Source organism: Molothrus ater, chromosome 3, assembly GCF_012460135.2.
Source record: "Molothrus ater isolate BHLD 08-10-18 breed brown headed cowbird chromosome 3, BPBGC_Mater_1.1, whole genome shotgun sequence".
NCBI classification, from domain to species: Eukaryota; Metazoa; Chordata; class Aves; order Passeriformes; family Icteridae; genus Molothrus; species Molothrus ater.
Genome location: NC_050480.2, coordinates 83,713,478 through 83,741,203, shown reverse-complemented (window position 1 = coordinate 83,741,203; position 27,726 = coordinate 83,713,478). Strand labels below are relative to the sequence as shown.

General features: G+C 38.8%; 1 protein-coding gene across 1 annotated transcript; it reads left to right on the top strand.

Moving 5' to 3' along the window:
- On the top strand, positions 1-27,726 carry TDRP (testis development related protein). The gene is made up of 4 exons (XM_036381044.2): positions 1-200; positions 12,511-12,570; positions 22,027-22,130; positions 24,408-27,726. The coding sequence occupies exons 1-4, from the start codon at positions 93-95 to the stop codon at positions 24,751-24,753; spliced, it is 618 nt and encodes a 205-aa protein (XP_036236937.1). The 5' UTR covers positions 1-92; the 3' UTR covers positions 24,754-27,726.

The following is a 27,726-nucleotide window of genomic DNA, read 5'->3' as shown; positions in this document are numbered from 1 at the left end:
CGCAGCCGCCCCGGCCGGGGCTGCGGAGCAGCGCCCGCTCCCGCCTCGGCCCGCTCGCTGCCGGCTCGCAGCGGGGCCGCCCCGCGCCCGCCATGTGGAAGCTCAACAAGAGCAGCAAAGTTCTGCTGGACGACTCGCCCGAGGAGGAGGAGACGCGGCCCCGCGGGCCGCCGCCCGCCGCCGCCTTCGCGGCCCCCCAGGTAGGAGCGCGGAGCCCGGTCCCGGTTCGGAGGGGTCGTGAGGCTCGGCCCCGCTCCCGCTGCCCCGCTCTCCGGCGGCATGAGTAATCACTTTTCCCACCCTGGTGTGCCGGTAGGCTGGCCCTGGTCGGAGCTGGGAGTGTTTGAGAGGATCGTGCGCCTGTCACCCGGTTTTTGGGGTGCTGACTGGCCTATCCAACCCTGTTTCCTTCCAGCAGCCGGCCTCCGGCGTTTCTGGGACTTGCTGTCCTTCATTCCAGTGGCTTCCTACCGCAGGGTACTTTCTCTCCCAACCCTAGGCAGAGGCACCGCAACCCATCTGTTAAGCGCAATTCATTAAACAAGGATGTTTAGGAACATAACTTTATTTGCGCGTTTGTGTAGAACCCTGATCTTTTGGCAGGATTGCTTTTTTTTTTTGTTTCATTAATGGTAGTTCACTGTCTTTAAATCACTGCAATCTTGTTTGAAAGCTTTTGTTGTTAAATGTTAAATTAAATGCCAACAGTGACTTTCTCAACAAATATAACCTGAAGGGAAGGGTATCAGTTGAGTATCGGGGAAAACAACTAAAAAGAATGTTTGTTGACTTGCTTTCAAAAACTTGGTAACAATTAGGTATCCATCCATCTCAGAAGCCTGTTATGCTGCCCAGTACAGCTTAGTGCTGATCTTCTGTTGCCACAGAGTTACTTTAGATATTGAATGAGAGGTTCTGAAGTAAGCAGTTGCCTGGGGTTGCAAAACAGTGAGGTTTCTTTTCAAAAGAAGGTACTAAAGCCTTCCCAGCTTTCTACCCCACGTTTATCTTGCCTATCTTTCGGAAAGAGCTTGAGTGTGTCTGGATAAATTATCCTCACCTTGAGTTTCTGGTTGACAGGCGCTGTGAGCTGTCAACACGTGTGGCAACTGCTGAAGAGTGCAAGCCTCTCCCAGTCACAGCAGTTACTCTCTCCATCTTCCAGCAGCCACAGCCACCAGTTTAGCCTTGCCTTGCCCTTGCCCCTGCACAGTGAACAGTAGAGCCATAGCCCTTGCTACTTCTTTGGCAGCAGCTGTGGAGAGTCATATGGATAACTAGGATCTCCTCCTGCAGAAGAATGGGCATTCATTTGGAGACCCCCTTCAGTGGAGTGAGGGGGACTGTGGGGTTTGAGGTGAGCTGAAGTATCTCCCCCAGCCCCTCATACAACATCTAACCTCTGCCTCCTGCAGTTCCTATCCTCAGGTGCTTGTAAGGTCCCACAGTTTCTGCTAAGCTACTGTCTTGGACCATCATAGCCCTCACAGACCTGCTCACCTCCTGAAACCCTCCTCGAACACCAAAGGTCACCAAAGGCCTCCAGTAAATCCCACTGACTCTTCACTGCTCCTCTTCTCCACCACTAATGATCCAAGCCCCCTTTGAGGCTCCTGACAGTAACTTCCCAGTCAGGAGAGGATTCTTCAGACTTCTGTCCAGACAATTCTCTCAGCCCTCTACTTTAGCAGCAGAGGCTGGAGTTGGTTTATTTTATTTTGTCCAGTCCAATTGTCTTTTACTGTCCTGGGCCTTTGTTCCATTAGTTGAAGTCTCAAGTTCTAATGGTGATGACAATGGTTTCTTGTGCAAAAGGTTTGCATTTTCATGAATTTTTAGAAAATTCGTTTTCAACTCCCAGTGGAACTGGGATACTGATTATAGTGTTGAGGGGTGGCAGGAAAAAAATAAATTATTCTAAGTCACTAAATGAAATATTCTGGAAGACAAAGGATTCAGTAAGGTTAGCACAACTGTAGTGTAGCTTGGCACAGAGGCTGAGTCAAGATTATAAGCTATTAGTTATTTTGCCCGTTAAAATCAAAATATTTTCAAAGGAATGCAACACCCTGCCCAAAATATTTAGCAGTAGTAATTTTAGAGTTTATGTACATTTTAAGGAAGAGCAGTCTGTATAGAAAGCTCTGATCAGCTTGACTGACATTGTAATTCTCCTGATCAGGGCAGCTTTTAGGTCAGCCATAGGTACAATGTATCTAAACCATGGCTGGGACAGGTGTCAAGGGAGCCAAATGCACTTGGTTCAGCTTGTTGTAGCTGACCTGGTTCATGTTCCTTGCTTTTAGTATTTGAAATTCTTAATGTTTCATCAGATCCTGGTTTTTTCTCCCAATAATATGATTGTAAGGGAGTGAAATCCAGTAATGTGTAGAGGGATTTGGTAATGATCTGCACTCTCTGCTGCTGCTTGCTGAGCTGTGTCTGTGTCTCTCCAGAGCCAACCCTCTGGCTCTGGAGGACAGCAGCACCATGAGAGCTTGGAGGAGCTATGGGGGCAGTTCTTGTGTACCTTAGCTGTGCAGGGGATGCCTCAGTACGTGTGTAAGTGTTGTTATGGTACAGCCTGCTGTGAATGAAGGATTACCTCATCGAGATGAGAAGAATCCAGGACGTCCCTGACTTTTTTATTGTTAGAGCCAAAATCTAGATAATTAGTGTGAGTGCTTTTTAGCAAATTAGGAAGCCCAGCTTTAGATCTCATGCAGAAGCTGACTGTTAGATTTAATTTCCTTTTCTGATACATCATTTGGTAAAAGAGGAGATGAACCAGACTTGTTGTGTTTTGACTTTGATTTATGATATGTTGTTTTCCCAACAACTGTATTTTGTCTTTATTTTCATTTTTAATAAGCAATTGGGAAGAAAATCCTTAAGATTTTACCATTCATGCTATGAATAAGGCTGAAACTTTTTACTTCAAAGGCAAGAAATTGGTAGTCACATCTATGTCATTAAACCAAACCACATTGGAAGTATTCCAGTGTAATGAAATGTTGGTGCTGTGTATTGTTTCTTCAAAGCTGAGAAAGAGTGAAGGAATTCTCACTGTGCAACCTGATAATTACGACATTGCAGTAGCAGAGAGCAACAAAGAATTAGTCTACTATAAGTTAAAAAAAAAGCCCAACACAAAAAACCCCTTTGTTACTCCAGAGAAATTTTAGTCATCCTATTTAGATATGGAAGCCTGATTTGGGCTTAAGCAGACATTTGAAATTGTAGACGTTCATAGTTTTTAAATAGAAAAGCCTAGTTTGATCTAAAAAAAAAGTTTTGACAGTTCTGTTTTTGTGGTATACAGAATGGTTTGATTTTGTTCCAGGGAGAACAAAAACAAATTTTAGAACATGAAAATTCAAGGGAGGGAACTGTGAGCCTCTGGCCACTTTTTAGCAAAAGTTTCTACATACATTCAAGTACTTTGAATTGTTAACACTTATTTAAAATAGTAAGGTGTTTCCTGAGATAAGAAGGACAAGTAAATTTTGAAACAGTACTTGTGTAAATAAATGTGTGGATTATTGTGAGGTTTGTTTAGACCAGACAGTTTTAGACTGTATCTTAGAAGTTAATTTTCATTTATGCTTTGAAGCATAAATATTTTTAACTTACGCAATGAAGGTGCTTTATTCACTTAAGTTATAATTTATACCTGAAGATAACTCAACATGCATAAATAGTACACACACATGAGATGAAATTAATGTGTTTTGTGTGTGTCTCTCTAAAAATATGCTAGAAATGTACAGCAGTGCATGCCAAACTTGCATTCAGTTTGGAATATAGTCATTATGTTTCAAACTGTAGTTGTTTTTTTGGAAAGGGAAAACTGCTGGCTTTTGATTTCTGGAAGGCACTGTTTTGGCAGTTGTGCTAAGTTCTTCTTGATGCAATCCTACCATCTAATCAGTTCTCAGAGATGTCAATGCTGTGTCAATAGCGTGTGTAGCTCTGACGTAAAATGGATCCACGTTAAAATACATCTATATATTAGGGGAGGGGATGGGTGTCAGGCTGACCTATATTATCTAATGAAGCTCTGTCTTTCATGTAAAAATATTTCAGAACCCTAGCCTTGATCTGTTCTCCCCAGTTGTATTTTTTGTTATGTTCAAAGAGAATATGTGCAAAAACATGTTTTATGCTGAATTTTGTTTAGACTTGCTCAGGTTGTTTGAAGGTTGGCTATACAGAATTTTAGTTATCTCTTTTAATGAAGATGTTTAAGTGTCTGGTACAATTTTAATACTGGCTTTCATCTTGGAATGAGTTGAACTCAGACAAGCCCTGCAGAAATGGGTGGGAGCTGAGCAGCTTTTCTTAAGTTTTACTAATACATTGAATAAAGGGTATTTTTTAATTAAAAAAATAAGGTAGAAAATATTAATCCAGCTAATGCCTTTCCTTCACTTTCTAGCCATTTCTGTGTGTCTCAGGCTTTGCCTTCAGTACTCTAAAAATCCCATCATACCTTCTCCTCTCTGCTAGCCTGGTTTTTTTCCTCTTCATTGGAGTGGTTCTTGTGACATTTCAGTGGCATTTTCCTGGCTAAAATCCATCACCTGTATTCTGTCATCATCCTTGAACAATAGATTGTGGTACTGTCAGCGAAGACTTTCCCGAGCCTTCCTTGGCCTGCCTTCCTTGCTTTTCCTCCTTCTTGTCACATACAATCTTTCAGCAGCTCCTTGAGCAGGTCCCGTTTCTTTCTCACAGTCTTTCTGGAGCTCTACAGAGCTGGCAGTGTCTTTGGGGCTTTTGGCTTTCTAAGTTTTAAATCCTTTTCATTTTTGAGGTGCTTCACTTTTTAATTTATACTGTCATTTTTTACACAGTTGACTGGGATCAGATCTGTTTCTCACCTCTTATCCCCTCTCTGTTGGTTTATTCTGACTCTTAGAAGTCCACAAAGCACATATTGTCTGATTGGTCTCCTATTACAGACACCATCACTATATATTTTTTTCTTTCAGCCAAGCCTCTAACCAGCAAGTTGTTATCTATTTTGTGAAAGAGAATTTATCTATTGTGTGAAAGAGAATTTGTGTCCTAGACATCACTGTTGTTTCCTCCATGAACTCCAGGTCAAGTCTGCTTTCTCTCTCTCTCTCTCTCTTTTTTTTTTTTTTTCAATTATTATTTTTTCTTGCTGTCTAGACAGTTGAAATTCTTGTGCAGACCCTGACCTCCCATACTGATGGTGATTACTTCCTCTGCAGCTTCTAATATCTATGCTGTGGTTTCCCATCCCTTGGTTCCTGTAAATTCCATTGCTGATATTAGTGTTGTTGCTTATGGCATAAAGTTAAGTCATCCTCATCCTTCAGATTCCATTTCTTCAGCTGGCCTCCCTTTGTTTCAGGAAATTTGCATTTAAATCTCTGTCCTCACTTTCAAGGTTTTCCTTAGTGGATCCCCTTCCTCTCCCCCATTTGTCACTTCTATCACTTGTATCTTCCCTGAGCCTGTTCTGCTTTACTGGCTCTGATTGCCTGGCTTTGCCAGCAGCAGCCGTGTCTGCTCCCCTCCCCTCCAGCCTAACACAGAATTATCCACTCCCACTGATCCACAGGCCCACCAGCATCTCCTCCTCCACAGCTTTGCTGAGATCTGCTTTCCCTAAGTTATTTGTTGTGTCTTCTTGGGGTTTTGGGAGGTTTCTGGAGCCATACTCTCCTGCCACTGCTGGACTTCCTACCATAAATATACAAAGTACGATGTAAATGGTTTTGAGAATGAATGAATCATTCTAATCCTTTACTGTTAAAGTAGGTTTATAATGTTTTCCTCACTTTTATAGAAACTATTTGCCAGACTTTGTGAGGACATCCATAACATGAGTTACTAGAAGTTGCTGAACACTTTACTAGGTTAACTTTTTTCAGCTCTGTCAGCATCAAAGGTACATTTCCAACAAGTTTTGCTGCTGGCTCTCTGTGAGCAGCTCCAGGAAAATATCATGCTGCACATGTGATAAAAGGCACACATCAAAAGGAAGCTGTACATGTGCTGCTGAACACTGTGACAAAAAATGATGCATTCAGCCCGTATTGCAGAAACTGTACTAGGAAAATATGGCCATTACTCATCCAAGACCTTTACTGGAGACATGTAGTTTAATGGCAAATTCCATGTCTGAATAAGAATTGTATGTCAGCTACTGTCTTTTGAATTAGCATCCATTGGTTTGTTTTCTGGATAAGGAAACAGCAAATATTAATTTCTGCTATGGCTAAGTTGTTAAAAATAACTGACAGATTTTCAGCTGGAAATTTCATCAAAATTGAAAACTTCACTGGAATAGTTGAATTGTTACAGAAATTGGATTAAAATTTATTATCTGACCTTATTTGCTTCAGCTTTGACACTGATTTTTTTTGATCTTAGTACAGCTGTTTCCATTTCATGAAGGATATTTGAAATATTATAAATTAGGTAAAATTAAATTCTTAATGGCATATGAACTTTTAAAATATTTTAAGGCTATTAATCTTTAATATTCTTCCAAAAATATTTCAGAGAAGCGAAGTCTGAATAAGATGTACTATAACCTCTTCCTACAGAGATACACAGTAATGTGAACACTTTATAATAGAGTAACCTTGTGTATTGATGTAAAAACAGAGCATAGGAACCTGGTGTTCCAATGTTTCTCTTTGTAATGCCAATAAAATTCAGAACTACAGAAGTATTCTTGTGTAAATACTTACATTCTGAAATTAATCTTCTCTGGTACACTTGGCCATTTATATCAATTGACAGTAAAAATATGGAAATAATTTAGATATTCTGTTTTAAAATGTAATGGAATGTGAAACAATAACTGAAGTGGTTGAATGAAACAGAGTTTGAAAATGCTAAGCAAGTTCTTAACAGCTGTGGATGCTAAAGAAAAGAGCATCATCTTTATTATGAATACTGAATAAATTAAAATTATTTGAAAGATGAAAACCAGTTTCCCTATGTTTTCACCTCACAGTTGGTCTGGTGAATAGTAGGCAGTTATGAGAGACTGTAGCCTAGAAGATGGAAGAATTTTTAAATATGTTGGATGGGTTTTCTTCTGTACCTGAAGTAGTCCCCCAGACTTTTTAAAGTTAGTGGAGTGAAATAAGTTCTTTTGAAAATGATCTGAAGACCTATATTTTAAAAGCATGTTTCCAAATTAGTGTTGTCTACAAACTATATGCCAAAATTAAAGTATATTCTTCAACACACTTATATTTTACATTTTATTTTTTTTTATCAACAGAGGTATTTTCAGGTTTGCTGAAGACTGGCAGAGGAAACTTGCAGCATAGGAGTCACTGTCACTATTTACATAGTTTATTGTCATAATAAAGATGGTTTTCTAAGTGTAGGGAGCAATCTGGTGTGGAAAAGTAATGTTTATAGAAGAGAATAAATGAGTGTAAAATACCAAATTACTCTTAAGCAAGACTTTAGAAATGCCTAGGTTAATACTTTTCATTGGTGACATTAAAAGGAAATTTTCAATTAACACCATCTGCCCAGATGGCTGGTTTGATTCACTCATTGCTTTAGGGACATACAAATGGAAGATTGAGATCTAGCAGTAGATGAAATATGGACGGGGCTGATCACATTATCTTGATCTCAGTCTAGGATATCTCTGCCAGAAAGGAGCAGAGGCAGTTCACAGTCCAGCACTGGAGTTGTTCTGCTGAACACATAGCCTCATGTCCAAGAAGAAAGTGATGTGTGACTGAGTAATGCAGCCTTTATTTGTTAAAATTGAAAGCCTTGTTTTTCCTTTAAGGCATGTTCAGTTTTGTGTGGGTGTTCAGGTACAGTTCAGCTTTGTTTTTCAGCTGTGTTAAAGGAATATTGAAACTAGTAGAGTTGTTTCAGTGCCCATTTATATTTGATCACTGTTGCATCAGTTTCCTAACTCAGAAAGCATATATCCATGCATTGAATTTTTCCAGGTGTATATTACAGGTGCAGCAAAAAAAATCAGGCCAAATGCCACTGATCTTCTACTGATAATTTTCTTCTTACTCAATGTTTGAGTGTATTTTGCGTTGGTTTTGATTCAGTTCTAAACTTAGATAAGCAGAGTGGCTTTTGCATTAATAATCAGCTTTAGTCTTGTTTATTTCATTTCACATTATATTAAAATCCTTCTCAAACCCAAGGAAATATTTTCTTTTGTTAGCTGTATTTTAAGAGGGTGATTTGGCTATGTCATCTCCTCTTAACAATCTGTGTTGTTTCTGGTCAGACTGTGTATATGTAGTTGTTCTACTGTTTGGTTTGTAATCAGTGTTTTGGGAATCTTTCCAACTTCAGAGGTTGACTTTCAGGTTTGTGATTTCCTGAATGATTTTTAAAATTTTTTTTTAACCCTTCCCCTCTCCTATCACTAAACTATTTAGCAGGGTTTGTGGAGTACTGGAAATTATGTTAAATTCTTCCCTGGAGTGTATCTCTTCAGGTGCTGTTTGTTTTGGGATTTTTTTTTGTTCTACTTAAATGGTACCTTTGTGGTACATAATCCCATTGGCACTTACAGGCATGACTATCTAGACTTTATATTCCACCCAATCCTTGATGAGATGTGATGATAGGCAGAGGGGATGCAATAAGTCAGTAGAAGGGTGAGAATTGGTTCCAAAAGGACCTATTCTTTTAACAATAGCTTGTTTACTCCTGTTTGCACAGCTAATGTGTGTGTATGTGTGCATGATAGGAAACTCACCCAAATGGGCAGAGAAAATCAATAGTATATCATTTTACTTACTAGAGCACAAGAAGGGCATGCAGGACGAAATGATGCTATTATTTCCCTTAACTCTTTGATGTTCACCATTCTTCATCTTGGCCTGAATTATGAAAGTGAATGATCTAAAGAGACTAATTAATTACTTTACCACAAAGGAAGCTGAGGGAAGCAGATTACAATTTTGATCTCTGTACAAAAAGGTTTGTGTGCTAGTTGAATTAGTCCCTTGAGTACCTTCTGGTTTGCAGTATGTCCAACAAAAGGGCACTTGTTTCCTTATGAAAACACTCTGTGCATACCAACCTTCCCCTGCCAGAACTGGAGGGCTATTCAAGCTGCTGATCAGCATTTCCCACTAGTGTTGGCATTTTCACCTAGAAATATCTAAATACTGTAATGTAGCCCAGGTTTGTCTTTTACATTGAAGTAAAACAATGAATTGTCATACCTGTAAACCAACCAGACTTAAACATACTGAAATAATTTATAAGTGTTCAGCATCACTACGTGTTATGCAGCATGACAAAGAGTGAAGATGAGCTTTATTGACACATAGCTGTACAGTAGATTGTCCTCTAAAGAAAATTGATGAACCAAATCATAGGCTTCCTCATCTCAGAATGGTAACAAAAGCAGGGAATTTGTATCAGGTGAAAGGTGTAATAATGTGCATCCCTTAAAAATACAAATTATTCTGTGGGTAACAAGAGAAGATGGGTTGTAGTGATGTCTCATCTTTCCTCCTGGGTTCTTCTCAGTGGTGGCACAAGTCCCCTCCCTCTCTCTGCTCTTTTCCTCTGTATTTTTTTTTTAATACAAAGCCCATCCCTCCTGCAGGGTGCACAGGTCCCTCCATGCCATGTGGGCCATGGCTGGCTCTGAACCTTTATACCTCCTCCTCTCCCACTCTGTTCTTGCTGTGTGACCTTAGTCTGCTTCTCTCTGCTTTCCCTAAGGATGGATTTTCCACAAAACATTTTCACATCTAGTCTGTTGGAGATGACTGAATTCAAACCTACAGGCTGCTTTTGAGCAAAGCATGGGATGGACATCACAAGCACAAGCACTCTGTCCACATGATGGACATCTCAAGCACTCTGCTGTTATACAAGTCTCCTCTTTCTTCAGCAATGCATTTAAAAGGATACTATGAATACTTTATTGGTCTTCTGCCCCAAAAAATGTATTTTAGGGATTGGATTCTCACCAGTTTTTCTTGAGGGTTTAATGTATTTCAATCTTTGTCTTTCATCTCTTTAAACTTTGTGTTGTCCACTTGCCATCAGCCTCATCATGCATCAGGGTTGCATGAGTCTTGTTGCTGCAACCGTGTCTCTCATTCCTTAGGTGGTACCACTTTGTATGAGTTCCACTACTATGAGTAGTAACACTGTGTTAATACAGAAACACAGTCTTAGTTATCCCTTTTTGAAAGAAGCAAATCAGTACCCCTTTTTGTCTACTATTTGCTGTTAATTATGTCTTTTGTTGACAGTGGTATTCTCATTCTATTATGCTGACTCCCTAGCCCTGTAGGGTGCTCTTTGCATCTCCTGGTTCTCCCCTAAAAGCTTTCACTGTGAAAATGCCTTGCACCCTTGCTTCCTTGTGCTCAGCCTTGCTAGAGGCTCTATGCCTTCACACTCTGTATTTTCTCTCTTCTGGAACATGATATCTCTATGCACTTTCATAATTTTATTTTCTTCCTAAGATACTTGAAGAGCTGGAAGAATTAAAATGAGAGGTGTTATTTCTTTCAAGACACTAACAGTGTCTTGTTTGTTCTGGAGGTAGTATTGTTGGTTGTTGAAACTAATAGTTCTGCCAGCTCTGGATGTCTGAGAATTTCTCCTCTTACCATATTTCCTCTTGGAGCTTTTCTAGTTCTTGTTGATTTCTTTTTGTTCCTGGGAAAAATTTGGATAGAACAGGTGATGTATTGTCTAGCTCCTACCATGTCCTAGCAGAGACTCCATCGTGTTAAGTTTGCAACTTCATCCAAAAGTTGGAGAGCTGAGAGTGTTAAGGGGAAAGAGGGAGACTTCTGAATAGTATGTGTGAGCTGTTTTCATTTAAAACATGGTCAATGTTTCTCTTAAAAGTAGAGGTATAAAAAAGCAGTTGAAGCAGTTGAAGCGATTAAATTTAATTTGAGAGAACTACACAAATCTTAATGGTTTTGGTATCCTATCTACAATCCTCCTGTGTTAGGCAGCTAACTGAATTCGGAAGTTAAATAACTTGTTGCAATCCACAGGAAGCAATAGTCTCATTTTGAATTGATAATATGAGTTCCTGACTTTGTGTTCTACCCCAGCCAGTAAATCTGGCTATCTACAGCTCACTCTGTTCCAACATACAAATACTATTGAAGTATTGAGCAATGGTCTTCCTACTCTATTCTAGAAATGCTCTATCCTTGTCCCTTGTATAATATAAAACATTGCCTGAAATGTAGGTGGAAACATTAGTATGTAAATAAATATATATAAAGAGATGTAAATAAGTAAATATATATATATATCAAAAAATAGCATGGGATTTGAAGCTGGTCTGTCAAAATGAAGCTGATACATTTGGGTCCCCACATGACTAGAAATAATACTTTTTTGCTGGTTTTCTCACCTATTTCTGATGCTGTTAGCAAAGTGAAGGAGGCCTTTGACAATGCATAGGAGCCAGGATGAGTGTCTTAAGTGTCTGGGGATATGTGTGTGTGGAGTGCATATCAACTCCTTAGCATTTACTTTAGTTGAAAAGGAAGGAGTTGTTAAATTTGATTTTTAAAACAGTAGGTGGCTGACGTAATCAATATATGGACCACAGTGAATACTGGAGATTTTCGGAAACTGCTACTTCAAAGACACTTTGCACTTTTCTGTTTTAATTCTGTTTTTTCCTGAAACTGGGGTTAAATATTTTTTGTCATATGTAGTCATATGTTCTGGCTTTGTACTTGGGATTGTTTGTATTTGTAGTCATACGTAGAGAAAAAAAAAGGTAATATTTTTCTCATTGAAATACAGAGTGAAGAAATTGAAAATTGCGGATTTCCGGAATTCTGTGTCCCACTTCCTTTATCTTTGACCTCTGAAGTACTCCCAGCACTGATCTTACTTGCCATGTCTTGAAGAGAGCACTGATAGTAATAGGAGGGCCTGACAATATTAACATAGCAGTTTAATTCAGAGATGGACAGAAATATTCCCCAGAATAGCCTTCACAGGCATTTAGCACTCTAGTTTTCTTCTGAAATCTACAGTTCTGCATGGAGGCGAAAGAAATGTGAAGGAAAGTGTTTTGAGTTAAGGAAATGTAGGGCTTTTTAATATGAAGGAGGAAAAAATCCTGGGACATTCCTCTCCCCCCAGACCACAGACAATGCATAAACCATCATCTAGTACAGTATTTAGAAACTCAGTGCAGATCCAAAAAATTAAGATACTATCATTAAGATAAAAATCAAACTAATTGGACTAAATTTTTTATGATGCGAGTGTGTTTCTCCCTTTGTGGTATGGGGTTTTGGTTCTGTAAGGTTTTATTTTTCATAATTCTAAGTGTAGATTTGTATTTTAGTAGTGGTGTTCTCTTAGTTTTGTGTTGTAATCATCTTTTGTCAATTTTCTATTTATGATGTGCCAAATAGAATAAAAGCATTTGTGGATAGTCTAAAATGTGTCAGTGCTAATTGTCAAACCAAAACTGACTATGGGCCTTTTTATCTTTATCCTTCTTTTGAGAATAAAGACCAGTTTCTTCAAGATGAAGTTTCATCTTCAGTGTCACATCTTGCAACAAAGGTAAATACCTGTTCTTTGAAAATGTAACATTTAATATCATATATATATTTCAGTCCATGTATGTTAGAAAGTTGCCAGTATTTCATGGACGGCTGATTAAGGAATTTATACAGTTCATTGATGATTTTATAATTATGTATGATTCTTGGTCATGGTGTTCTCTCATTGAAGTAATATTAGTAGTGCAGGATTAGTTGGAAAGCTCCCTTATTTGCTTTCATTAGTGGGGAGGGGAAGGCATCCTGGTCTTTTTTCCTCCCAATGATGGCTATTAAAACACAAGATGAAAATAAGAAGCCACAGGAATTACTGAAGTCTAAAGAAGCTCTAAATTCTAGCTGCAACTGGCAATAAAAACATGAAGAGTAGAAGAGTTTGGGGTTGTTTATTCCATTATATGTCCACTGGCTCTCTGACCACAAGAGGTTAAGGATTTTACTTTGTATCTCTTTCAGGAAAGAGAAGTAGGCATGCAAGTTAAATTTTTTTACCTTGATATGTGTCCAAGAATCTTCTTTAATGTTCTTAAAATACATTAGTAGAAGATAAAAGAAGTGGAAGTTATTATGATAAGCTAGATCTTGTTTTGAAATTCCATAGGTCTAAAGAAAAGTATTTTAAAATACATTCATTAGTGTAATAGGATACTTTACATTAATATGTATAAACTGAACATCTGTGTCTGTTGCTTCTTTTATTTCTGCTTCAGATGCAGCATGATTTTCCTTGAAAATAGAAGTCAGATTGTACTATACCTTTTTCTAATCTTTTGAAGAAGTATATTCTTTTTTATGAAAACATAAATTACCATATATTTTATACCAAATGATAAATCTTTAGGGAGAGAATCTTAAATAGAATCTATTTTCTATTGAAACTTTTTTTGCCCCTTTCTTAGTCATTCAGGAAGGCTTACTAAGTGTATGTTCTGACTTAAAAAACCAGAAATGTCACCTGATAAACCACTGCAGTATTTTTGTCTTTTAAAGGAAAACCCTCTTGTCTTAAAAATGTATTCTCATGAAAGCACCTTATCCTTCCCATCTTCTCTTTGTAAAAGCAATTTTCTATTTTATTTAGTTGTTCTGTTGTCTTAGAGCAGTGTCAGTACAGTGATATTCCAGAAGTTCTAAATTTTAATACGTTAATAAAAGGCTGATGCATTGCATGTGTGGCCTTTCCAGTACACACATGCCATGAATAAAGTAGCCTCCACATTGCAACAATGTGGTGATGAGCAGCAGAATTCTTGAAGAAGAAGGTAGTGGATGAATAGTGTGTGTGCTCCTTGGGGAGACAGCCTTTCTGGTCTCTTAAAGCCTGAGTTTTAAGACAGTGTTGATGTTCATTGCAGAGCAAAGATTGTGACCTAGGTTTGGAGGTCTAAAATTAGGAGCTAGTTCTAAAGGCTGCAGGTGGAACTTAGAAAGTGTTCTTAGATCCTGCTCTTGCAGGAAGCTGCCCACTGAGCACTGAGGACAGGCTGATTGCAGTGCTGAACTTTTCTAGTTCTTGCATCACAGCTCTCTTGAAAGGCAGGTATAGGTGGTTAAAAAACCTCATGAGATCTCAAAGTGAGGAACCATGAGGGCTCCAGTGGTGCTCTGCAAAATGCAGAAATCTGGAACCTGTGTTCACACTCTGCCTGGACATGTGAATTAGGGAGAGGAGTGACTGAGGGAGCTGGGAGTGTTTAGCTTGGACAAAAGGAGGCTCGGGGAGACCTTTACAACTACTTCTTCTCTCAATTAGCCAGCAATGGACAGCAGGAAATGGCCTCAAGCTGCATCAGGGGAGGTTCAGGTTGGACACAAAGAGGAATTTCTTCACTGAATGCATGGTTAGCATTGAAATGGGCTGGCCAGAGAGGTTGTGGAATCACCATTCCTGGAGGTGTTTGAGGAATGACTGGATGTGGCACTCAGTGCCATGGTCTGGTTGACCACCTGATGTTCAGTCACAGGTTGGACTCCATGATCTCAGAGGTCTTTTCCAACCTAAATGATTCTATGATTTGGCCTCTGAAAAACTTCAATCTTTGAGGGTCTCACTGCCATGCTCAGCTTCTGAATTAAAAGTATAGTAGAAACTTCATCTGCAGTTGTTTTTAGGCCAGATTTTGAAAAGAGACAAAGTTTTGAGAAACGAAATAGATCAAGAACCTTAATGCATGCAAATCCATGGAACCTGATGGGATACATTTGTAGGTCCTGAGGGAGCTGGTGGAGAAGTGGCTGAGCCACTATCCAGCATACTTGAAAAAGTATGGCAATCTGATGGAGTTCCCACTGACTGGAAAATATGACCTCCCTTTCCAAAAAAGGAAATGAAGACCAGGGAACTGCAGACCATTCAGTTTCATCTCTGTGCCAGGCATGGTCATGAAGCCAATCCTCTTGGAAACTCTACTAAGGCTAATGAAAAATAAGGAGAGAATTGGTGACAGCCAGCATTGCTTCATTAACGGGCAAATCATGCCTTTAAATTTGATGACCTTCTACAACAGTATTACAGCATTGGTGATGAATGAGGGGGGAGCGACTGATGTCATCTATGTGGACTTGTGCAAAGAATTTGCACAACATCCATGTCTTTAAACTGGAGAGACGTGGATTTGACAGATGGATCATCCAGTAGATAAGAAATCGGCTGTATGGTCACATGCAAAGAATTACGGCCAGTGGATTGATGTCTGAGTGGAGGCCAGTGACAAGTGACATTCCTGAGGGGTTGGGGATGGGACCAGGCCTGGCACCATCATTGCTGGGCACAGGGACAGTGGCATTGAGTGCACACTCTGCAAGCTGGTGGATGGCACCAAACTGTGTGATGCTGTCAGCAAGCTGGAGGGAAGGGATGCCATCCAGAGGGACCTCGGCAGGACAGAGGTGGGCCTGTGTGAACTTCATAAAGTTCAACGAGGCAAAGTGCCAGGTCCTGCAGCTGGGTCGTGGCAGTCCCAAACACAAGTGCAGGATGGGTGGAGAAGGGATTGAGAACAGCCCTGCTGAGAAGGATTCGAGGGTGCTGCTACACAGCAAGAACTATTGGTCTGCACATCAGAAGCTGGCTTGGGAAAATCTCCACCACCACCAATGCTTTATTATCTGTAAGACAAATTTGGTGGAGAGTTGGTTTTTGAATTTTGGTTTCTGTTTTCTTGCTCGTTTTGAAGAGGTTTCCTGTCATGTGGGAAGAATGCTTCTTTAATTAAAGCTGATTGACATTTTTATAACTGTAAAACACTTAATTGTAACTTTATTGAACTGTAGGGTACTTATATGGAAAATTATATCTCCAGCTTTTTATTTTAGTTTCTTTTTTTTTAGGGGAGGAGTGAGGGAAACTGGAACAAACAATTATTTCTTCTCAGTCAAGGTCAAGAGGAAAATCCATTCTTTTTGTTTATATTTATAAAAAATGTCTGCAAGTGTTTTGTGAAGTGCCTCTACTTAACTGGAGAATTTTGATTTACCAGTTGTCAATCCTCTGTGAAAATACTTGTGAAGGTCTGCTGAAACATGGTCCAAATATAAATTTCTGGAAATCTCATTTCATACATGCTGAGCAGTGCCTTTTAAGGGATTAGCTGCTTAACTACACAATGGTATTGAAAGTGCTGGTTCTCACTGCAGGTGTACAGCAAGAATGCCCTGTAATTGCTCATTTTGCTTGCTAAGACTGTCATGTGGCTTGTTCTAGCCTGCAGAGAGTGATTTCTGTGCTCCAGAGCCCTGCTGGCCTGGCAGTCTGGAAGTAGAAGAGTCTAACAGGAGTATTCTGCAAGTACTAGTACCCACTCCTAATGCAGTCAGGGTAAATTCAAACATACTCGAATCTCTTGCTTTGTAAACTGCTTGTCTTGTACCTCTAACTCTGTGACCCACAGCTCATTATCATTCTTTGACTTGATTGAGTTCTGTGCTTTTTTATCTCTCCCATTATAAGATGTTAGTCTGTATTAACCACATCCATCTGATGCACAAGTTTACCTGTTAAATTTACACCATCTTCCTCTTTAGTATATATCCATCTGTATCTGCGTACTTTTTTTGGATGCAATAAACTTTTGAAATTTGCTTTAATACTGAACTACTTTAGTTTATACCCAGCTGTTAGTATTCCTGGTTTGTGGCCTTTTACCCAATATTTCATGAGCCTTCTTGCCCTCTAGCAGAGCTCTAATTATCAACTGCTTACCTTTGACAGTAAAATTAACTGAAAAGTCTTCCTAGTGATGCTTTACTGTTTCCCAGTAGTTTCTTTGATTGTTCATTTTCTTGTTTACCTTTTATTACCTATTGTCTTTGCCTGCTTATCTATTATGGGAAGACAGTCATGTAAACATCAGAGTTTGTTGATGTGGTGAAAAAGGGTGTCCTTAAGGTAATTTTTAGTAATAATACCTATTAATATTGTAGGAGACTTTCATTTTTGACCCATTCTGGGGCGTTTTATAAAGTTAATGATCAGTAGACATTTGTTCCCAGTTTTATCTAAAGAAAGAAAAATCGCAGTCGATGTAAACAATTTGTATACAGTTATTTCACTTGAATCAATACAGGTAACAGCTGAAGTCTTACTATGAAGGTTGAGAGCAGAGTGGAGCTTAGGGTTTGGGGAGAGCCATAATGTATGTACAAAACTCTGATTATGGAAGAAAACTGATAGATGACTGTAATTTTCAGAGGATGCTTCAGATGTTATGATAGTTGCTGCAAAAAAGGTGCTGTTGCCCCTAAATTCCATGTGCTTTATCTTTAATTGATTCTTAGCACTAAACTAAAAGAATGCTAGAAATGAGGGAGTTAGATTTCTGCTGGCTTAAGTAGTTGAAGCAGTTTTCCACAGCATCACACAGGTACAAAACCATAGCATAAGGAAGGCAATATCAGTGAGCAGGCAGTGGCCTGGGCTGACCCTTTTCAGCAGCAGTATCTGATAAAGCAGATCTGATAAAGCAGGTCTGCCTCTGTGATCCCCTCTCTCTGGGGATCTGTCTGACAGATGGGCACTGATCCTGAGGTCCTGGCAAAGCAGAGGGAAGAGGAGGGAGCAGGAGAAACGGCAGACAGCTTGACCAGGGACACAGACCACATCCTTTGCATGATGTTCTAGGAGGGACTGCTTGTACTCCCACTTTCAGAAGATACACTAATTAGATGGCAGCTCTCTCATGGTGGAAAAAAAGTACTTCATGAGCTAGAAGGAGCTAAAGGAAAAGAATCTGTGCTCTGGTCTCGAGCTCTTAAGATACCAGTTGGAGCAAACCATGAGGGCTTTTCAATAGTTTGCCAGTTGATGGATTAATATGTATGTTTAATTTCACTTTTTACTGATTCTTTTAGGTGATTGCACAGGACATTGCTGGACAGGTTTTCCCAGCCTAAAGTGGAAGATACAGGAGAAAATTTATTAATTTATTAATTGCTGTCATAGTCAAACTGCTATGAGACTAACCTGTATTTCTACTTCAGAGAGTACTGAAATAGCTTCTTGAGAAGTTCCTGCTTTGTTTCTCATTGACATTTTTGAAAAATAGTAGACTGCAGCATCCAACATGGCCCTCTAACTCTAACATCTCATGTTACAGTTCAGTTGTAGTCAGCAATAGTGCTTTCTTCCTTAATAAAGGTCCCCCTTTTTTTTTTAGCTGTCTCATGACCATTTCACTGATTTTTTTTTTAAACTTGGAGTTTATGCCTGGTTCTATCAACCAGCTTTGATTTTCAAAGATCACCTAGTCCAAGCTCAAACCCAACCCATCAGGCAGAGAAAGAAGCAAAGGTGGCAGGAGGCATTAATGTGATATCCTTGAAAAACCTTAAACATTAAAGAAGGCATTCTAGGGGTGGAACCAAGGTCAAGTGACCTGAGGGGAATATAGATACACTCTTTGAGTATGCACGAATGGGGTTGGGAAGGATTAGACCCACTAGAGGGGATTTAACCTGGTGAGCAACAAGAAAGGTTTTTCTGCTTGTACACCAGCAGCAGAGAGTGTGAAGAAGATGGAGCCTGACTGTTCTCAGGGTGCTCAGGGAATGGGCATGAGGCAATGGGCACAAACTGAAATAGAAAAAATATAATATAAAAATAAGAAAAAATGTTTTCACCATGGGGACATTCAAGCCAAGGAACAGGTTTCTGGGGAGGTTGTGGATTCTCCAGCTGTGGAGATACTCAAAACCTGGCTGTCCATGATCCTTAGCAATCTGCTGAGGGTGACCCTGCTTTGAGCAGTGGGCTTGGGCTAGATGGTCTCCAGAGATCCTTTCCAGCTGTAAAGGATGGAATTTCTGTGAATTCTGGATGTTGAATTATTTTGTTTTCCAATGACACAGGGAAAAGTAGTTTAAAGATTAGAGAATATAATCAAGTCAGTTACATTTATAAACCTCCTAGGAAATTTTAGAAGCAGTACTTTTGTGTAGAGAGTTGCATCATAAAAGTGAAATACTGAGCTTCTGCCAGTGGATTGATGCTTTAAGCCCATATCAATACTATGTTTTCATACTTTGAATAACTTTAATAATTTTACATAAAACAAGTCTCCAATGTGGTGAGGAGTCAGCTTACTGAAGTGTTATCTTTACTTACTGACCTTCCTTTGACATCCATTGCAGGGAAGCTAATTGTTCTGGGATACAGGTCTTTCTTCAGATGCTCTGTGAGGTTGTAGGTGATTCCAAACTGATTTAGGTTCTGGCAATCTGTGACTGGCAAAAGGAGATGGTGTTCAGAGAGAGCATAACATGGCTGGTGTGTAGGGGCTCTTCCCCTAACATCAAGAATCATTGTCTTGAGGTATTAGAGGGTGCACCCCTTTAAATAGGGGGTATTCATATATGGATCTCCTGTCTGAATTGGTCTAATTTTTCTTGTGATGGTTACCAGCCCTTCTTGGCTATACAGCTGCTGCATGTCAAACTGATGGTTGGAGGGAAAGGTGACTCCAAGATCTCCTTCCTGAGCTGTACCTCTCAGTTGTAACTGTTCCAGCTGCACTCCTCAGTTGGTTAAAAGTGTTTAAAGAATTTTGAAAAGAAACATGGAAATGCAGCAGGCTGTTCTGAGGAATTTTGTTATTATGTGTCAGCTACATGACAGCAGTAGTCAAAAAACAAGATTGTTGCCTTAAAAACAGTTCAGTAGTTACAAAACAGCTTCTGGAGTGTGAAACGTGTATTTGACCACCTCCTCCACTTAGGTTTCAGTTCAGGAGTGTGCTGCCACTGACAATCAGGAGTGAGCTGTTCGCTCCTGGTCGGTGCAGTGCAAAGATGATGCAGCAGATCGGTGCCAGTGCAGGCAGGTGCAGAAGAGGAGGCTTAGGCATGGTAGGCAGAGGTTCTGGTTTCACTCTTGCAATTCCTGGTTCTTTCAGCCTAGTCTGTTTGATATGTAGTAGGCTTTGTGCAGTGAGTTATAGCACATATTGGCAAAATTTACTTGGACATCGGTGGTCTTATGCAGATTATCCTGAGAGTGTTTCCTTTGGAAACCCTAAATAAGTAGTGGAAGTGTATCTTAAATGTTTAGCATGCATTTCTCCTAAGGACTAGTTGAGAGAAGGAATAAATCAGTGACAGTCTGGGTATTAGCCTTGTATGTACCTACCAAATACCATGGACATGAAAATATGGAAGGAATGATGCAATGTGTACATAGACAATGATTTACATACAGGTAGAAAGAGTGCAGAGCTTGTAAAAGTTTATCCAAAGACTTATGCATAGAAATTTTCTCATTATTGTTCTTAAAGATATCTGTGAATCAGAACTGGAAAAATGAAATTAAATTTAAAAAAAAATCTAAAACTAAAAAGTATGGAAAGCTTCTGGGGTTTTTTGGGGAGTTTTTTTTTGGTTTTGGTTTGTTTTTTTTTTTGAGGAGGAGATTGCTTGGGTATCCAGACAGTGCAGCAAAGGTTGGGATTGCATTGGCAAAGTATGTATGTTGTTCTAGATTAAAGAAGGTGTATGTACAGGTATATCCTTTTCGTTACATTGAATGTATGTGTATAAATGCTTGTCTCCAAGCATTTAATCAGTGTTGTTCTTTAAAGGTACATATAATTTAAATGAAGCCTCTTCTATGTCCTAAATTGCTATCTGAAAACTAGGAACAAGGTTCTATTTTTTCATAATCAGCAAATTTATTAGATGGAAATGACTTGATGAAGCATCATTTTTGAAAGAAGGCAGCTTTATCTATGAATTGCATCATCCAGTTTAAAGGGGAAAAGAGTTTTTAGGTGCAGCTTGTAGCTGTGTTTTTGCCTTTGGTAGCAAAGGTTCCTTACCCAAAAGGCCTGAAATAATAGAATTTTAGTAAGATAACAGATGATGGAGTCATGGAATGGTTTAGGTTGGGTGAGACCTTAAAGATCATCCAGTTCCAACCCTCTGGCCATGGGCAGGGACACCTTCCACTAGACATGATTGCTCAAAGTCCCATCCAACCGGGCCTTGAACAATTACAGGGATGAAGCATTCACAACTTCTCTGGGCAACCTGTTCCAGTGCCTCACCACCCTCAAAGTAAAGAATTTCTTCCTAATGTTTAATCTAAACCTACTCTCCTTCATCTTAAGGCCATTCCCTCTTGTCCTATTACTACATGCCCTTGCCAAAACCTCCTGCTTGTCTTGACAGCTGTGATTTTGTTTTGATTATTATACTTCATAATGTATCATATTTTTTAATAGAGTTAAGTAACCCTGACAGACTGTCACTGCTGTTCTTACTGTATCCTGGGAAGAAGAACATCAACTTTCATGTTCTGTGCTTGGCACACAGTGTGTGTTTCTGTGAGCATGCTATCAAAGTAAAAATAACCCATACCTAGTCATTTCACCTTGAGGGAGGGAGAATCAAACCTTTAATAAAGTTTAAAAAGCAATTTATGCTGGATGCTTAATGGTCACAGTAAATTTAGAGAACACACTGTAGTGCACATGGCACCGGTGAGCCAATGCTCTTACCCTTCTTGCTTGCAGGCAGGAAGTTGTAGTTTGGTGATCACAGAGAGGGACAATATGTGTAAAGCAGGTTAAATCTAAAGAGTTTCATAGTGTATGTGGCTGTCCTGTCTGTTGACTCTTTCTAGACGTGACAGTTTGTTTCATTTCTTGTCTGCTGGAGCCCTTTAGACTGTCTTTAAAGCTGCCTAGATTCTCCTCTTACTGTGTTACATTAAAATGGAGCCCAGCTGTACTCGATGGCATCACAAGGCCACGGAGGATTTGTATTGTTTGCTCAGCAAGGGAGAGCTCTTGCTGCAGTCACCAGACCAGCTCTTTTCCCAGGCATGGCCATCCCCTGCAGCTCCAGTGGCACCACGTGCAGGGCCACAGCCACTGCTGCCTGCCAGCCCCAGTGGCAGCAGTGGCAGCCCCACTCTGTGCCTGCCAGTCTGTCACCCACACTGAGGAGGATTTGCTTCTCTCTGTAGGTTCAAGGTGCAAGTTTCCGGGGCTGGAAAGAAGTGACCTCTATGTTCAATAAAGACGATGAACAGCAATTGCTAGCAGGATGCAAGTCTCCAAAATCCAAAGGGTGAGTAAAGCCATTTGGTCTATCTGCTATTAAAATGCTATTAAAACACAGAAAATAGCTGTGCAATTTATTGGAGCTGGATGCTGAGGAACAGCAGTGCCCAACTGCTGGAAGTCAAATTGACACAGGAAGTTTTGTGGGCAAAGCTATATATACATTAAGCTTACAATGAATAAGGCACTCTGTATTAGGAAAGGACAGATGATGTTTTAAACATTTTTGGGCTTGTCAGGGAAGAAAAAGGAATTTAGCTGCCTAATAATTTTCTTACTGTAGAAAAGTAGTAAAGGGTTGTAAGTAAAAGGGTCATTCTCACACTTTCACTATCCTCTTAGAGATTAATTATGATAGAGTTTACAAATTCCCTTTTTTACATGCCTTACTCTCTCTTTTGAAGTCTTACTACACCTAGAAAGGTTAAGTGGAGTAGCTGTACTAGGATCTGGAAGTCTTCCCTGTTGGCACTGAGCTGTGTTTTGGCACAGTTGTGTGCTGGTATGGTGAGGGCAGCTCCCTGGACAGAACACGCTTCCAGGACAGACCATCTTCCTGTTACAAGTGTGTGCAGGCTTCACCTGCACGTGCTGCCTCGCCGCCTTGGTTACAAACCAGATATACCACATAGCTGTGGATCTGTTCCTGCCAAATATTAGCTTTGATAAGCTAATATCAAAATGGCTGATTTGCTGTAGCAGGCTTTGTCTCCAGTTAACTTTGAAATAAGTGTGTTTCAGGATGCAACACCACGTATCTGCATATAGGGAGTGTATGTGTATAAATAAACAATTTAGAATATAAATCCATATATTTTATTTCCATTTGAGCCTCTTCCATAAAACTTCCCAAAAGTTGCCAGCCACCAACCCATGAGCCATCTTATGGGTGTTATTAAGATGCTAGGCTACGTAATAATGCTTTGCAATTGATGCTGAATGTAAGAACCAAGTAATACAGTGAAGACAGCAGAAGTATGATAACAGAGTTACCACCAATGTAGAAAGCTATTTTGGTATTACTATGAGAACTTCCTGGTTTTTAAGTTCAGGATATTTTTCCTTAATTATATACCATGATTTTTACTTCACTTTTAAAGATACATGCAACTTTTAAGTGTGCTGTTTACAAAATACAGGAAAAGTGTTTGGAGTCTGTGGCAGTTTTAGCAAAATGAAATTTCTGAGGAATCATAAATTCAAAATCCAGAAAAGAAAAAGTGATTTTTAAAGATATTGGTTGAGTTGCTTCTGTTTAAATATGATAGAACTAAGCTTTCATTAATGGAACAAAGCTTTTTTAATAGAAATGTTTAAAAGAGATTCAATGGTGAGTTTAGTTGTGGCTAAGGAATTGATATGCTACTACAGATAATGTTTTCAATTTGCTTTTTAGCTCATTGAACCCTCAAGGTTGTGTCTTTCACCCCTGGTGTTCAATCTTTCCTTGTGGCCCATTATTTGATTATATACATAATCCTGCATATAAAGTTATGCATAACTATTTGACATTCTGTAATTCAAATATTTCACACTGCAAAATTATTCAGGTTGAAGATTCTTAAGGGGATAAGAAAAGTAATAATATGAGTAGCCTTTCAAATGTCTGAGAGAGAAGTTCCAGTTATTTTTTCAGTTTGGGAGGGGCATTTTGAGAGATCTTAGCAGAAATACAAAACAGCTGTTATCACATTATTGTGTGGATTTTTATGAAAGTTTTAATAAAAAAGCTTGGTATCTTTTAAGTCCTAATTCTGTGTACATCAACTATTTTGAGGTATAAGGTTTAACTGGTAAGGTGGTAGCAGGTATATGAAACTGAGGAACACGGTGAGTGTTTAAGCTGGTGTTAGAACATTTTCAAATCCTTTCTACTATTGTCCTAGGTTTTTTAAAATTTGGTTTTGTTTTTTGTTGATTTTTTTGTTAAAGTCCTAAATTGTTCAAAATGCATCCTAAAATCCTTCATACATTTCCAAAGGCAGCTCTGTGGAGTTCACCCCACAGGAATGGGGTGGGGATGGTGATGTGTCAATTCTCTTGTAATAGAAAACGACCATACTCAGTCCTCTTCTGATTTATCACCACAGGATTCAGCTGTGTTTAGGTTTATGTGTATGTGAGGGTGTTTTTCCTGAAGCTGACAGCAATGGATGTGCTGCCACAGGCTGACAATGATTAGTACTCCTTACTGTAAAACATAATTTAATTGAATGTTTATTAATAACTACTACATACATTCTTAAATGAAGGAATTAATCATGACATCATTGTTATTTTCTAGAACAAACCTAAAACTAAAGGAAGAGATGAAGTCTGAAAAGAAGCCAGGTTTTTGGGACAGTTTGGTGATAAAGCAGAATGTTCCATCTAGGAAACCAGATGAGATTGAGGGATGGGAACCACCACAGATTACCACTGCTGACTCTACCAGTGATGCAGCAACTCCTTTAAGTGACTATACAGCCTGGTCAGGCTGGGAAGATGAAACCAAAGGCTCCACAAAATACACAAACCTGGCCAGCTCAGGAAACAGCTCCAGGTGGAGTATCAAATCAGCTGGAAAGCTGGTTAGTATTAGACGTCAAAGCAAAGGTAACCTGACTGACAACTGGGAAGAACTAGAATGATACTGGTAATACTGGTGAAATACTTTATACATAAGAAGAGAACAGTTCCATGATTTACTCACACGTTTAAACCAAAATCAAATCTGCTCAATATTGCACCTTTATACAGTAATTTGTTTTATTCAGATTGTTACAAATTTTTGCTCACCTGATAGTAAATTTTCTTATTACATTGTTAATAGCTATGTTTTCCACACTGAAAAAAGGTAGAGAATCTATTTTGTGCCTATATTTCACATTCAGACTTTGCAGTATGTCAGATTGTTGGTTTTACCAAAAAAAATGTAATTCCTTAGTGAATGTATACACTGGTTGTAAATTTGACTGCCTTATGAAGGAACTGCCACTAGCTTGAGGTCCTGCTTCTGGTATTCGAGGGCCATTCAAAATTTTAGTTTTGATGCTGTCCCTTTTAAACTAAGAATACCAATCTGTGGCTTGCAGGGAGAGTGCTTGTACTTAGTACTGTTTTCCAAATCTTCAGCCTCAGCTTATGCTTCAGCTTGTGCATACAAGATGCTTAGTGTCACATTGTGCTGTACTCTGTGGGACATGGGAAAATACTGTTCTGATGTAATTCCTTCCATTACAGGATTGTCACCAACAGTCAGGGTCTTCCAGAGTTGGGGTGTTTTTTGTGTTTTGATTTTTTCCCTGCTTTTTTGGTTGTTGTTTTTTGGTGGATCTTTTGGTTGGTTTTTTGTTTTGTTTTGTTTTGTTTTTGTGGGTTTTTTTTTTTTTTTTGGGTTGGTCGCTATTTTTTTAATATTGAACTTCTTTTGACAAAGCTAAGTTTCTCAGTTTGTAAGATTCATGCTATGCCAAAAATAGAAATTACTGAAAATTTGGAAAACAGGATTGAGTAAACTGTAAGATGATGTCAGAATTCTGGAGGAATATTGAATCTGGATGTAGGAATAAGTTGCTTCTTATGGAAGGGCATATGTTTGCATTTTTTACAATAGCTGATCCTTGTTTTACAAACAAGATTTTTGGTTTTGTGTTTTTCCTTCCTTCCTTCCTTCCCACTGCATAAGCAATGATTGAATTATACTCCAGCATTTTCAGGGTAGCTGAGTAACTGAGCCATTGCAAGTATGTGCATGCACACAACATTTTTTTGTTGAAAAGTTCCATCTTATTAGCTACTGATACTTTGAGTTTTTGGCAAAAGAAGGTGAAATGTTAAACTTGAGATTTGAAATTATATATGACTAATAAAAGTGCCTCTTTTTAGCATATTGTCTGTCACTAGTGATGCAGCTGATGTCAGATCTAAAGTCAGTTTCTGTTTTGTTTATATGACCCATACAAAGATTACTTTAACATTCATGAATAAAAATCAAACCAAAAGTTTCATAAGAAATGAACAGTAGGCCTTTTCTCTCCTGATTGTTAAACTGGTGTAACAGAACTGAAACTTGACTGTCTAGCAATATGGCCAGTGCAGTCAGAAGATGAAGCTAGCATGTCAGAGAAAATCAGCATTTTTACAAGAGAGTATAGACCTTTCTATAACAGATGTCTTGTAAACATGTTTTTGCAAGAAGCTTATGCTGATGAAAAGGGATGCATGCAATTTTTTTCTAAGCTTTTTCTGTTACTGCCACATTACTCCTCCCTTAGCTCTCTTTCTCTCCTCCTCCAATTCATGTGTAGTTTTCTGGCTTGCAGTTCCTGCATAGCTATTTTTTGGAGATTCCTGCTGAGATGTGCCTGGAGGGAAACTGTAGCAAAATGGTTTTAGTAGTTTGGGGTTTTTTCGTAATATTGATAGGATGCTAAAAGACATTGTTCTGAGGTTTACCAAAAAGAACGGTGATGTTTTATGCTACAAAACAGAATCTTAAAACTGGCAAATATATTTGTAAAATTTGCATTAGATATTAAAAAGTATTCATAGGGGAGAAAAGGTTAGCATTTATATTGCATTGTTTGGTCTGTGAGTAAACTCTATTTTTGCCTCTGACAAATATGTATGCTGAGATTAATTATAGGAAAGAATTAGTATTCTTGGGTGTAGTATGCTGCATTTTATAGTTTATGGAATACCCTCTAAGGCATGAGCTAGTATTTAATTTTGTTGTTGGTGCTGATCTAAAGGAACAGAAAAAGATCTGTTAGCAGCCCTTAATATTCTCAAAGATGGACTGAGGACTTTTAATTTCACTCCTGAAGAAACTATTTATACTGTGACTAGTAAGGGTTTTGCCTTGCACATTATACTGTCAAGTGCCTGTTTCTCACCTTGATGATGTGTTTGATGCACAGCTTAACTGCAACCTTTTTCAATTTGTTTTTAGATGTATGATAAAGAATATGCTCACAAATATGAAGCCTATTATAAAACAAAAGTGGGAAATTGAGATATGTAAAATTCCAGTTTCACTCCTAGTGATGAAAGTTTTGGTGTGCTTTTTAAGTGATATTTCCTCAGAAATAACCATTTTAAGGATCAACATTATTAAATTTAATATAATTTATTGTTATGCTTTAATAATGTATTTGTCTGTTGAGAACTCACTGGTGTGAGCTTTCCTTCTCTCATGTTTATAAATGTGTCTGAATTTTCAGAATGGGGTCCTTTCATCTTTTACCTTTGTTAGATGCTTAACTACATTAAATGTTATGAGCTTAAGCTATACACAGCTCCATATGTGGAATAAGTGTAGAATATGTCCTTAATATTTGTTTTGAAATTGCATTTCAATCTATGTGAAATGTTTTAGAAGAAGGTAGCATTAAGATGGTATGATAAGATTGCACAAAATAAAATATAGTTTATATTGCTTTCTTGTAGCCAATCTGCATGATTGTTGGCGTGGTTTTAACGGGAATTAAAAGCTTTGTGTGGCTGTTACTAGTCACTTAGCTCTGAGCAAAGTCCTTTCTGAGTATTTTTATTTATTAGCATCATTTGCAAAAAGAAAAGTAGTATTTTCCATATGAATAAAGATTTAGTTTGAACTGAAA